Source organism: Camelus ferus, chromosome 25 (genome assembly GCF_009834535.1).
Source record: "Camelus ferus isolate YT-003-E chromosome 25, BCGSAC_Cfer_1.0, whole genome shotgun sequence".
Classification (NCBI taxonomy): Eukaryota; Metazoa; Chordata; class Mammalia; order Artiodactyla; family Camelidae; genus Camelus; species Camelus ferus.
The window spans coordinates 3,077,603-3,090,810 of NC_045720.1; the positions used below are offsets into that span (position 1 = coordinate 3,077,603).

A 13,208-nucleotide genomic window follows, 5' to 3' on the forward strand; every position below is an offset into this window, starting at 1 on the left:
TGTTCTGCAGCTTTGTTGTGACAGCTGTCACAGAACATTGTGTAAATTTAAGGGGTACATTGCGTTGATTAGATACGTTTGTACATTACAAAAAGATTATCACCATAGCTTAGGTAACACCACTGTCACCTCTCTTAGTTACAGTTTCTTTCTGTGGTGAGAACATTTAAGATCTACTTTCTTAGCAACTGTCAGGTGTATAATACAGTATCAGTGCTGTGCTTCAGAGTGCCAGACCTTACTCGTCTTCTAACTGAAAGTTTTAACCTTTTGACCAACATCTATCTCCTTATTTTGCCTGCCTCTCAGCCTCTGGTACCACCATTCTCTGTTTCTGCAAGTTTGGCTTTTTCAGATTCCACATATAAATGATACCATATAGTATTTGTCTTTCTCTGACTTATTTCATTCAGCTTATCCATCCACCCATGTTGTTGAAAATGGCAGGATTTCCTTCTTTCTCAAGGAATAATACTCCATTGTGTGTATTGTATCTTCTGTATCCATTCATCTGTAGATGTATACTTAGGTTGTTTCCTTTTTGGCTGTTGGGAATAAAGCCTCAGTGAACATGGGAGTGCAGAGATCTCTTTGAGAGCCTGTTTTGATTTCCTCTGGGTATGTACTCAAAAGTGGATTGCTGGATCCGTACAGTGGTTCTGTTTTTCATTTTTTGAGGAACTTCCACATAGTTTTGCATTGTGGCTCGCCCATTTACTTTTCCCATTAACAGTGCACAAGAGTTTCCTTTTCTCCACATCCTTGCCACACTTGTTATTTCTTGTCTTTTTGAGAATAGTTATTCTAACAAATGTGAGGTGATATCTCTATGGCTTTGATTTGCATTTTACTGGTGATTGGTGATAATGAGCATCTTTTCATGTGCTGGTTGGTCATTTATATGTCTTCTCTGGAAATAAAATTCAGGTCCTCTGCCCATTTCTAAATCAGATTTTTTTTTTTTTTGTTACTGAGTTGTACAAGTTCTTTATATATTTTGATATTAATCCCTTATCAAATAGATGATTTGCAAATATTTTCAAAGTTTCAAATATTTGCAAAGTTTGACTTTTTCATCTTGTTGGCTGTTTCTTAGGCTGTGGAGAAGCATTTTAGTTTGAAGCAGTCCCGCTTGTTGGTTTTTGCTTTTGTTGCTTGTACTTTTGGTGTCATATCCAGAAAATTATTGTCGAGACCAGTGTTAAGGAGATGATCTCCTATGTTTTCTTCTAGGAGCTTCACGGTTTCAGGTCTTACATTTATTTAAGTCTTTAATCTATTTCAAGTTAAATTTTGTGAACGGTTTATGATAGGGGTCCAGTTTTATATTTCTTCATATGATTATCCAGTTTTCTCACCACAATTTATTTAAGAGGCTGCCTTTCTCCGTTGAGTATTCTTGGCTCTCTTGTCAAATATTAGTTGACCATATATGCCAGAGTGTGTTTTGGGGTTCTCTGTTCTGTTCCATGTATCTGTGTGTCTGTTTCTCTGCTCTTTTGATAACTGTACTGTTTTGATTACCATGGATTTGTAGTATAACTTGAAATCAGACTGTGATATCTTGAGCTTTATTCTTTATCAGGATTGCTTTGGCTGTTGGGGTCTTTTGTGGCTCCATGTGAATGTTTGAATTGCCTTTTCTATTGAAAAATGCCATTGGAATTTTGATAGGTAATGCATTGATTGAATCTATGTAGATGGCTTTGAGTAATAGGGACATTTTAACAGTATTCCTATGATCCATAACCTATAATGAAAAAGAACATGAAAAGGAATATATGCATGAATATGTATGACTGAAACATTATGCTGCACACCAGAAATTGACACAACATTGTAAACTGACTATATACTTCAGTTAAAAAAATGCAAAAAAATTCTCACGATCCATGAACACAGGACCTCTCTCCATTTGTCTACAATTTCTTTAATCGAGGTCTTAAAGTTTCTAGTGTTCAGATCTTTCGTTTCCTTCGTTAAATTTATTCCCAAGTATTGTTTTTGATGCTGTTGTAAATGGGATAATTTTCTTTATCACTCTTCCAGATATTTCGTTGTGAGTGTATGGTAAAGCAGCTGACTTCTGCGTGTTCATTAAATTTGCTGATTAGCTCTAACAGCTGTTGTTGTTGTTGTTGTTGTTGTTGTTGTTGTTGTTGTTGTTGTTGTTGTTGTTGTTGTTGTTGAATCTTCAGGATCTGTCCAGACAAGATCATGTCCTCTTCAGGTAATTTCCCTTCTTCCTTTCTGATTTGGGTGCCTTCTGTGACTTCCTCCTGCCTGACTGCTCTGCCGAGGACTTCAGTGCCCTGCTGTGTGTGCATGGTGAGAGTGGGCACGCTTGTCTTGTTCCTGATCTTGGAGGAAAACCTTTTAACCTTCCACCAGTTGAATGTGATGCTAGCACTGTGCTTGTCCTGCGTGGCCTTTGTTATGCTGAGGTATGTTCCTTCACCACCCAGTTAGTGGAGGGCTTTCATCAGGAAAAGATTTTGAGTTTCATGAAATGCTTTTTCTGCATCTATTGAGATGACAATATTTCATCCTTCATGCTGTTAATACAGTGCATCACATCTACTGACTTGTGTGTGTTGGACCATCCTTGCATCCCAGGGATAAATCCCACGTCATCATGGTGTGTGATCTTTTTAATGTGTTGTTGAATTCAATGTGCTAATATTTTGTTGAGGATTTTTACATCTGTGTTTTTTTTTTTCCCATGTTGGACTGAATGAGATAGATTTATTGCCATTCCATTGAAACTGAGCAGATGAGATTTTGGGGAGAATTTTTTTTTAAACATTTGCTTTATTGAATTATAGTCATTTTACAATGTTGTGTCAAATTCCAGTGTAGAGCACAGTTTTTCAGTTATACATGAACATACAAATATTCATTATCACATTTTTTTCGCTGTGAGCTACGTTTTACATCTGTGTTTATCAGGTTTATTGGTCTGTGGTTTCTTTTCTTGTAGTGTCCTTGTCTGGCTTTAGTTTTGGGGTAATGCTAGTCTTGGAAAATGGGCTTGGGTGTGTTCCCTTCTCAGTTTTTGGAAGAATTTGACAAGGATTGGCATTAATTCTTTTAAGACTTCTAGTTACCTGTTTCAGCCTGGTTTTTGAGCTGAGTTTTGCATGTGCATGTTAGGTACTCGTAAGTGTTTGTTGAATGGGAATGGACATTATAGAATATTTTAAGTTTTGCTGTACAGTTTTACGTTATGGCAGTAACTTGTTACTAATATTCTGTTCTAATCAGGAAACAAGACTTAAACCATTTCTTCTTTCTGGGTTTTTATAAAGCAGTGTATAATTTAGTAAAGTAAGCTGTTACAGTGTGTATTTTTCTCTCTCCTCTTCACAAATATTTCTGGAATATCTGTTTTGTTCCATGTACAGGCATACGTTGGAGATACTCCGGGTTAAGACAACCACAGTAAAGCAGATACTGAGCTAGAGCGAGTCACATGAAGTTTTTGGCTTCCCAGTGCACGTGAAAGTTAGGTTTCCACTATGCTGTAGTCTGTTAAGTATACAGTAGCGTGGTCTTAAACAGTATACATGCCTCAACTAAAAAGTAGCTTATCACTAAAAAAAGCCAAAATAACTGTAATAGTAACATCAAAGGTCCCAGATCACCATAATAAATATAATAATGAAAACGTTTGAAATATTGCCAGAATTACCGAAATGTGGGACAAAAATATGAAGTGAAATACTGTTGGAAAAATGGTGCTGACAGATTTGCTCGACAGAGGGTTGCTACAAACCTTTAATTTGTAAAAAAAAAAATGCAGTATTTGTCAAGGGCAGTAGAGCGAAGTGCAGTGAAACGAGTGGTGTCTGGACTGCACTGCCCCTGGCCTTGTCCTGAGGAGTGAAGTGAGGGGCAGTCCCTGCCCTCAGGGAGCCCAGTGCCCAGTGCAGGGCTGTCCGCAGGCCCCTCGGTGACGGAGAGGAGGCTGACCATGAGCCGTGTGGCCTGGATCACTTGTGGTGTGGATGGCACATCTGAGTGGTGAAATAGTATTTGATTTTAATTGCTTTAAAATTTAAAGGCCTGCCATCTAGCAGCCACTATACTAGACCACACAAGTCTAGTGTGAGAGAAGGCCGTTTCACAGAGAAGTGGAAAGCCGCGCCTTTGCTGAGTGCCAGGTGGGAGAGGTGCGGGCACTGTGACCATGCCTCCGGGAGCGACAATCTGAGGGGAGGGGGGGGAGGCTTTTCTCCGGAGGTGATGATTGAGGTGAAGTTTGCAGAATGAGCAGGGCCTAAGTAGATGAAAGAGGGTGAGATGGAGAAAATAGTTTCTCATGCATGTGAAAATCCTGTGGCAGACAGCAAGTTCTAGAACTTAATTTTTGGAAAGTGTGTGCTTGTGTGTGTATGAGTGAGAGAGAGAGCGAGTCTTCTGGTTGACTCCATGAGAAGTTCTGCCCCATTAGCATTAACAACTAGTTTGTTGGGGAAGAAAGGTTTCGAAGGACGATGCTGGGGTGAACTTTTGATAATTTCTAAAATTAATGTTCGGACTTAGAACTGTCAGCCTTGTGATTTCTGTGATCTGGCTGACTGTTTAATAATGAAGCAGTAATGACTTCCCCTGTCTTTCAGGGATGTGCAGTGCTTGAGGGCCGCTGTGAGGCGTGCTCCGGCGTTCCGATTGTACTTTTGATTTGCTTCTAAAAGGAGGGCAGGCACGTGTCTATTTGGCGGGGACCGCCACTCTCCCTTTGTTATCTTGTGGAAAAGGCGTTCTCCTTCCAATTTCAAACTGGCAATACTCTGCTTTTGTTTTCCTGATTTTATCCTAAAATAACATATGCTAATTGAGCTATTTCTGTGGCTTTCTTTGGAGAATTAATGTTCATTTATTTGTGTTTCTCTTCAAGTAGAAATGGAGTAACACATGTAAACAAGATAGAAAAGATGTAAGACCCAGAGTGGGTGCGTGAGAGGAGCTGTTGATGAGCATGGCTAGGACCAGTCCTGTTGATCAGTGACTCATCATCTCTTCTGAGGTAAAGGGAGAGGTCAGCAGGGTCAGGGCTGGGCCTCCACATCCAGTGCTCCTGTAAGCAAATTACTTCTGGGCAAACCAGGACACATCTGAGCTTTGAGCACCTGTCCTCATGTCTCTTAATCCTTGGACACTTCCTCCAGCAACTGCTCCCTGGTCATCCTCCAGTTGACCCCAAGCTCCTGGCCAAGAAGTTATCTAACTCCTGGTTGGCCAAGTCTAGTAACAAGGAATTCACTCCTCATCCAAGCAATCCATTCTGGCATCCTGATTCTATAAAGAAGTGATTTATGAGTGGTTTGGGACAATAATTCTTGGATTTGGAAGCCTAGGAATAACCCTTTCTGTCAAACACCGGAGAGATGGCTGTGTACGTGTTCCTGGGGAAGTCGTCACTCGTTGTTCCCTCATCTTCATCAGGTGCCCTAGATGCAGGCGTGCAGCTGGAGTCACACGCTGCATGGTTTCTGGGACTCTGTGCACCCCTGTCTGGGAGCGATGGCCCTGGAGGTTCGCCCTCGGCCCCCCATGTGCTGGGCTGAGCCCAAAGGTGTGAGGCATTTCTCTCTAAACAGTAGCTGGGAGATGATGTGGGATCCCCTGTTGACCCAGTGCATGTTCCCCCTGCGTACCAGGTGCTGTGACAAACTGCAGACACAGACTTCGACAGTGCACAGTTCCCTCCCCGACATGCTCACGCTCTAGTTAGTGGAGACGTTAGTGCCAGGACCAGAGTCAGTGCTGACTGCAGGGCCCCGTCTTCATCAGGAGCCCCGAGGTCGCCAACGGCTGGAACGTCTTCACTTCCTTCACAGATTTCCAAAGAAGGCGGCGCTTGTGTTTGGGCTCTTATTTCAGGGCTCTGTCTTTGGTGGTCACTGAGGTCCTTGTTTTCGGCTGCATGTCACTTGCTTTTGTTTAATCTCCTTTTTGTCTTCGCTGACTTAAGACAGAGAGAAAACTCAGTCGTGTCCCGGTGCTAACAGGAACATCGAATAGTTTAAAAGTCACCGGTGAGGACCCGAGAAGAGAGGGCCGTGGAACGAAGGTGCTTCCCAGGGAGGGGCCGGAGGTCCAGGCCAGGTGTCGGCACACACCCGGCCAGCCCCTGTGTGTGCTTCTGGGTCTCGGCCACCCTGCCCTGCTTGTGGGCATCTCCCAAGAGCAGAGCTGAGCAATTGAGATGGAGACCTATGACCGTGAAAGACTAAAACATTTACTCTCTGATCTTTACAGGGAGTTTCATGACTGTGGTCTAGACCGTGGACTCGGGCTGGAGGAGAAAGATAAGGACAAAGGGAGTCTGTGGGTAGAGGAAAAGTGTCTTCAGAGAGATCAGAGCAGCGTCAGGTGAGCGCTGGAGGGAGCAAGCGTTGGCATTGATGAATGAGGCACACAGAGCATGTGTGAGACGGGGGTAGCCTGGTGGGAACCACCTGGAACACTCCACGTGCTCAGGAGGCAGGTAGCCACGTGCATGGAGGTTCCTAAGGTCGGCGAGAGCAGAGGATCTAAGTGTGGTCCCCTTGCTGGACAGACAGCACCCAATGGAGGGGGACCAGTGTGGAAGCAAGGCTGCCCGTGGGCATGAGGACTGTTTCCATTTGAATAGTACATGACGGCCACTGTTTCTACATGAACCATATTTCCTTCCTAAGCATGTCCCAGAGTTTCTGAATGAATGAACACACTGCTTTCTCTGTGGAAACTGAGGATGAGTATTGCCTAATTTCTGAGCCAAATGCTTCTACTGCACTGGTTTTCCTGAGGATGTTTCATGATAACCAGATGGGCTTCTTTGGCACCCATGGATTTTATGAATAATTGAAAAAGCACCTTCAGAACTTACGCTACCTGGAGCAGCATACTCGGACAGACTCCCACTGGGAGATCATTGTCTCTTTTTGCCTTTGTAAACATGTTTTATCCTAGTTTAGTTACGTATACCTGTCACTTGAGAGAAAAAAGTATATTCAGCCTTAAGCATTAGTGTCTCTTTTGAAAGTGCCCCAAAATGGACACCTTCTTGGAGGAGCCGCCTGCCTGCAGATGGGTGCCGAGCTGTGTGAGGGCCCTTACGGTACAGGACCCGCGTGGTGCGCTGCAGGACGGCCTGGGCGGGGAGCTTCTGTGCAGCTCACGTCGGGGCCGAAATGTGCTGTTTATCCCAGTCCGGCTGGGTCGTCCAAATCAGACCGTCCTGACTTGGAGTTCCGGCTGTGTTTCTGGTGAACTACCAAGTCAGCTTCTTGGAATCTCTGCTTCCTCGGCTGTAGAACGAGCACGCCCACCTCGCGGGGTGTCTGCAGTCGGTGGTGGCAGGTGCCTGGGGCTGCTCCTGGTGCACAGCCGGCACTTGGCCGCCAGCCTTTCCAGGCCGTCCCTGTCCTTCAGCTGTGCTTCCTTCCATCACTCAGAGCCCTCTCCGAGCCGTCTTTTCTCCCCATTGTCACCGCGGTGTGATACAGCTGAGTTGGAGAGAGAAGTACTCTTTTAGCATATGAGATTGTATTTCTGAATTGCCCACAGAGATGCTCTTAATAGAATGGAGCGCTATAAGCAGTAACTACAAAATTCTCCCTGGAAGCGCAGTTTGATTCACGACGATCTGCCAGACTCACACCATTCTCGGGCCTGGCAAATCCGCCCAGCTCGGCGGCCTTCCTCCGCGGCTGCCTTCGTCTGCCCGCAACTTTTTTGGTCCTGTCTTCCTATTAATTGTCATCCCAATCTGTTCTCTTTTCTATTTGTGATCGCCTGTGTTGGCAGGAGAATTGGCCGAAATGGTTGAACAGAATTTCCTCTTCTCCACCCGCCCGGCGGGGGAGCGGCTGTGTCCCTGCTCCAGCCAGCCTCGCGCGGCCCCGGCGCTGCCGCCCCCTGCTTCTCTCCTGCCTTGTCCTCACGGGGCCACGGGCTCATCTTCCCACCTTCCAAAGGCTGGCTTCTGCCTCTCGACTGGGCTGGTGCCCTTCTTTCTGTCTCCATTCAAATTTGTGCATCACTTGTCTTTTCCATCCTTGATTGGATTAGAGGGCAGAATTCTTAATAAAGAGGCTGTGGAGTAGCTTTTTCAGTGTTTTTTTGTTTTTTTCTTTTTTCCCCAGAGCTTGAAGATGACAGGCTTCTGAGGTCTCTGTAGTTTTGGAGTCTTTGTCAGAAGATGCAGTTTCTAGCCCTTGTTGCCAGGTGCCCACACTCTAGATGCTTCCAGTTCCAAGACATTACAGATTTGCACTTTCCATTGATTCCCTTGAGTTGGTTCCCATTTGAGTGTCAAGAAAACTGAGGTTACAGGGTTGTGTGACTTGCTCAGTCTCTTGATGTGGTGGGAAGGATGGCGGCAGGGAGGCCCCAGATCTGTACCTGTACCAGACATTCGAGGGAAGATCCACCCCACCCTGCCCTCCACTCCCTCCCTGCCAAAGGTCAAATCTCAGGAAGACTGTACGTGACCCTTCTGGTGCCTCATGTCCGTGTCCATCACTGCGGACAGGATGTTTCTGTCTCTTACCCCAATCCCACCAGAGCCGCCTGGTCGGGGAAGGAGCTGCTTGGCAGGGCGGAGGGGAGGGCCCGGCAGACGGGTCAGTGGTTCATGACGTCCTCCCGCTGTGGCGCAGCGCCTCTGGCCCGCCTGCAGTCGTGAAGAATTGAGGATTGTTACAAGTGGAAAACAGGATGGGTATTTCCAAGGCAGAAGAAGAATCGCAGTCCTCTGGGTGCCAGCAGCATTTGTGTAATTTGCTAATGATGGAAACTTTCCCTCGGGAAGAGCAAAGTGCCCCAGGCCGTGTACAGGACAGGAATGGCACTTCAAATCCACTGGGCACTGCCCTCACTCAGCAGGGCGTGGCCTGAGGCCCACTGACAGGCCCCACCTGACCTAGCTTCCAGAGTAGCGTGCTGAAGAGTGTGGAGTTGGTTTTGGTAATGTCTGTGTTCCTAGGACTTGTTCCCATCACAGCAGGCGCTGTGCTGTAGTCGGGAGGGTTTATAGGTGATGCCCAGGGTGCTGGGAGAATGAGGAGAGGGAGAGAAAAAACTCACTCAAGCCCAACAGATTCAGACTGAGTTTTGCAAATGGATGTTGGCACAGAGATACATGAGGAAATTTCAGTTAACTGTGAATGAGTTGATTATTGAATGTGACCCTGGGATGATGGAGTTTTTGTTGACCATGGTGTGTAAACTACCAAATCTGACCCTGTAATTCACTCATTTACTCAGTGTTTACTGTGGGTTTACGATTGGCTGGAGCCTGTGCCAGCCACTGTGGGGGTTACAGGTGAGATCGACAGGGACTCTGTCTTCGAGGAGCTTAGTCATGTACGGAATCCAGGGCACTCATGTAAGTGGCAATAATAATGACAATAGTAATAGTAATAGCTCTTTTTGTTGAGTGTTTGCCAGGTCCCAGGCATTGTGACACACACTTCGTATGCTCTGGCCCATCTGAGTCCCCTCCACGGCCCTGCCCTGCAGCCTGTTCCCTGGATACAGGGCTGCCTTTACTGAGCACGGGTCTCAGTGTAGACCAGCTGCTGGGACTCAGAGGAAGGCGTCCTTGCAGCCAGGGCGGCAGGGGAGGCTTGGTGAAGAGGACGTGTCTGAACTGAGACAAAGAACTAGGAGGATTAGGATGCACAAAAACGGCCGTCAGAGATGCGCAGAGGAGAGGACACAGGACAGAAGAGGGGGCGACAGGGCATTTGTTTTGGCAGAAGAATTGCCTGAATCCGGCTGCAGGTCCTGACCTGACTCAAGGCTGGGCTCGGCTCCCTGGGAGGCTGCCCCTCACTAAGTGTGTCGTCCTCTGGGCCCCACCCAAAGCTTCCAGGGCTTACCATCCACTGTCCTTGGGGACACAGAATGTCACTGTTCCCCCCACCCCGGGCCCTGTGAGTGTGAAAGGCTCTGCTCAGATTCTCAGCCTCCTGTCAGTTCTTGAGGCTCCTCTGGGGGAGTTCAAGACGGGCTCCTGTCCCTGCGTCGCCTTCTGCCAGGCTGGGCTCCGTACTTGCTCCTAGCCTTGGTGGCTTTCCGGTTCCTCGGAGAGACTGTGGAACGGCTCTGTCTGTGCTCTCTGGTCATCTGCGAGTGGCTGGGCTGGTCTGAGTTGTCCGTCTGCTGTTACCAGAAGTCGGGGCCCCTGAAGTCCTTTTTGTGCCTGTTGACTGTGAGCTGCTTGTGGGCCTGCTGGGGGTTTGCACTCACCTGTTTGCCTTATGGATGGTATGCTGGCACCTGGCTTACCTGTAACTGAGTCTTCGTGTTGCTCTCTGCTGCTCTGTTGACTTCCTGTTGGGATTCCGAGGGATTCAAAAACTGTTCTGTAGCCACCAGCTGGAATTGTATTTGGGTTTGCTTTTTCTTTGCTTAATGCAGGTCATTTAAAAATTAACTTTTCATGGTGATGTTTCTTCAGATGTTTCTTCAGAATTGGTGGGTACCTCCATCTCATTTAGAAGTGGCTCTGGTTCATCACCAAGTCAGTTTCTTTGGGTGCGAAAGATACCTGCACTGTTGTCAGCAGTTTTTGTGGTCTGAGGGTGGGAGTTGGTGCATTTTTCTTCAAACTTACGCAGCCATTGTGCTGTGCAGAGAGCCCTTGAGTAACGGGTGTCCTGGGAGCTGGTGATCTGATGTCCATTTCCTGGGCTGACCACTTGGGGGCGGCGGTTGGTGAACCAGAGAGCATAGGGCAGGGAGCAGCTGGGAGGCCCCCGGCGCTAGTCTGGAGGGAGAGGATGGAGACCCAGATCAGGGTGGTGGCTGTGAAAGCCCCTTCTGGGAACACTGAGAGCTGGCAGGATTTCCAGCTGGATTGGATGTGGGTGTGAGGTAAAGAAAGGACTCCAGGACGAGTCCCGGATTAGACGGATAGGTAACCTCACCAAGAAGAAAAAAGAGCAGGGGGCATCACGCTCTCCCACCACCCTGGCTGTGGGTGCCCCACAGAGGTTTAAACGTGCTCCTGTGTCAGAGAAGAGGCTTCTTGAAATTGGGAGAGGAGGTGGCTTTCAGACTCAGTTAAAGTGACACGGTGCAGCTGCCGCGTGGCGGGGGAGCTGCTCGCGCCGAGGCCCGGAGGTAAAGGTGGCTTGTTGCCGTCCGGGCGCGCAGCAGCCGGGGCGGCGCGGGCACGACAGGACGCGGTGGCTGTGTCTCCAGACAGGTGGTCGGCACCTGCCCTCCCTCAGAAGTGCTCCGTTCTCCATTCTTGTCACCTGTGGCAGGTGTGACTGTCCGTTCGTGGGGATTCATCAGGCAGTTGTGATTAACAGGAGACGCAATAGTGAGGACACACGGGAGTGCTGCCCCAGTTACTGTTGACACTTGAATAAGATCTCCAACGTTAAAAAAAACCCAGCTGACTTCTGACTCCGTTCTCACCTTGCAGATGGCATCAGCGTGAGCGGCTTTCCACTGTGCAGCCCCTTTCGGCAGGTGGTTCGGCCTCGAGTGGACGGCAAAGCGGTGAGCGCGGCCGAGAGCAGCCGGCCCGGGGACCCGAGCCACGTGAAGGTGAGTCGGCCCCACGCAGGGCGGCCTGGCGCTCTTGGTTTCAGCCCAGCCTTTTCGGAGACAAAGTTTTGAGTATTTTTCAGAAAGGAAAGGAAGTGTGTATTTCGTAGCCGACTTGTGTTTGTGGGAAGCCGGTTTCTCAGCATCTCCCCTTCTGCACACGCTCGGGAAGTGGTTGGAGAGAAGCCGTGTGTGTCGGCGCTGCTGACTCGTGTCCTGAAGGGTTGGGAAGTCGTGGGTAGAGTCTGTTTTGGCCTTCTGTCCCCCCACCCCCCCACCCATTTTGTGTTGACACAAGGGGTCAGACGTGGTGGCTCTGCCCTGTGCTTTTGTGCCTCTGTGCTTGAGCCCCTGCCCAGCTGGTTGGAGAAAGCCTTCCCTTGGAGGGGCTCCTGACCTCAGCAGGGCTGAGGTCTTCCTCCAGGCGGGCTTCAGGCCCCTTTCTGGCCCACTCACACGGGGACTGAGTTCAGGCACCCTCCAGGCTGGCGGGATTGGTACTGCTACAGGAGTCGGCCACTGAAACGTGGTTCAGACTGGAGGGGTCACTCAGGAGTCGTTGACTGACAGTTGCTGTGTGTTGAGTAGCAGGCCAGGTGATGGGGATGCATTAGACAGCTCTTGACTTGAAGGAACTCATGGCCTGCTGGGAAGGACAGACATAAACAAAACAGGAAAAACGCTTAGACGAGAGGTAATCCCGTTGCTGTGGCTGCACAGAGACAAGTGCCTTCTCTGTCCAGGGAAGCCAGGAAGACCTGTTGCGGGGAGTGGTACTTGAATGGAGTATTGAGGGAGGAACGTACTGGAGATGGCCAGCAAGCCAGGGTGAGACGGTGCTCCCCCATGGGGAGGAGCATGTGCAAAGGCCTTGGGGTGGGGGTGGTGCACAGCGGGTCTGGTGTGGGTCTGGTGTCCTGGGGCTGGAGGGAGACTGTGGCCAGGCTGGCCTCTCTAGCTGCATTCAGGGCCCTTCTGGACTTTGCACCTGGCAGATCTGTCTGTCCCAGACTTCCCCTCTGCGCGTCAGCCACACCGAACTTGTGCAGCTTTCCTCAGGCGGTCTGGGGACCCTCGTCCATGAGTTTCTTATCAAGAAAACTGGAAGGGAAAGAGCTAACACTTCCAGGGGTGCCCTGCAGGCAGACAGGCACCGTGCAGGTGCTCTGCGTCCATCACTTGGCCCCATCTTTGCACACACCCCATGGAGGTGGGGGAGCTGAGGCTGAGGGCCAGGGCGGCTCGCCCAAGTTCATGGGGTAGCAGGCATGGATGGAGGCTGTGAACCATGCTCCTTCTCTCACCTTATGTGAGTTCAGCCCTAAGTAGGACAGGATCCCATGTGGGTGACGGACGCTGGGCGCTGCACCATCGACAGCAGGCAGGGAGGTGCGGGAACCTGTGTGCCTGGGATGGAGCCTCCGGTTTGGCTGAGGTCAGGCGGAGGTGGATGTGGTGCTCCCGTGCCTGCGAAATGTCACAGTTTTTCCCAGTCATCCAGATACGTCCTCGTGGCTCAGGTGAACTTCTGAGCGCTGGTGGGACTGGTGTCAGAGTGGCTTAGACGGCTTCTGGTGCTGTCGCGTGGGGGCCTCCTGGCTCTACACAGTCCTTCCCCCAAGATCAGGAGCAGTTTTAACTGGAAACGTGCT

General features: G+C 48.9%; 1 protein-coding gene across 3 annotated transcripts in view; it reads left to right on the forward strand.

Annotated features, from left to right (window-relative positions):
- Positions 1–13,208, forward strand: part of TRAPPC9 (trafficking protein particle complex 9) — a 401,874-nt gene that overhangs the window by 113,499 nt on the left and 275,167 nt on the right. For all 3 annotated transcript variants that reach the window (XM_032467928.1, XM_032467929.1, XM_032467930.1), the window contains one exon: positions 11,432–11,556. In XM_032467928.1, the coding sequence (XP_032323819.1) occupies positions 11,432–11,556 (125 nt within the window). The remainder of the gene's footprint in view (positions 1–11,431; positions 11,557–13,208) is intronic.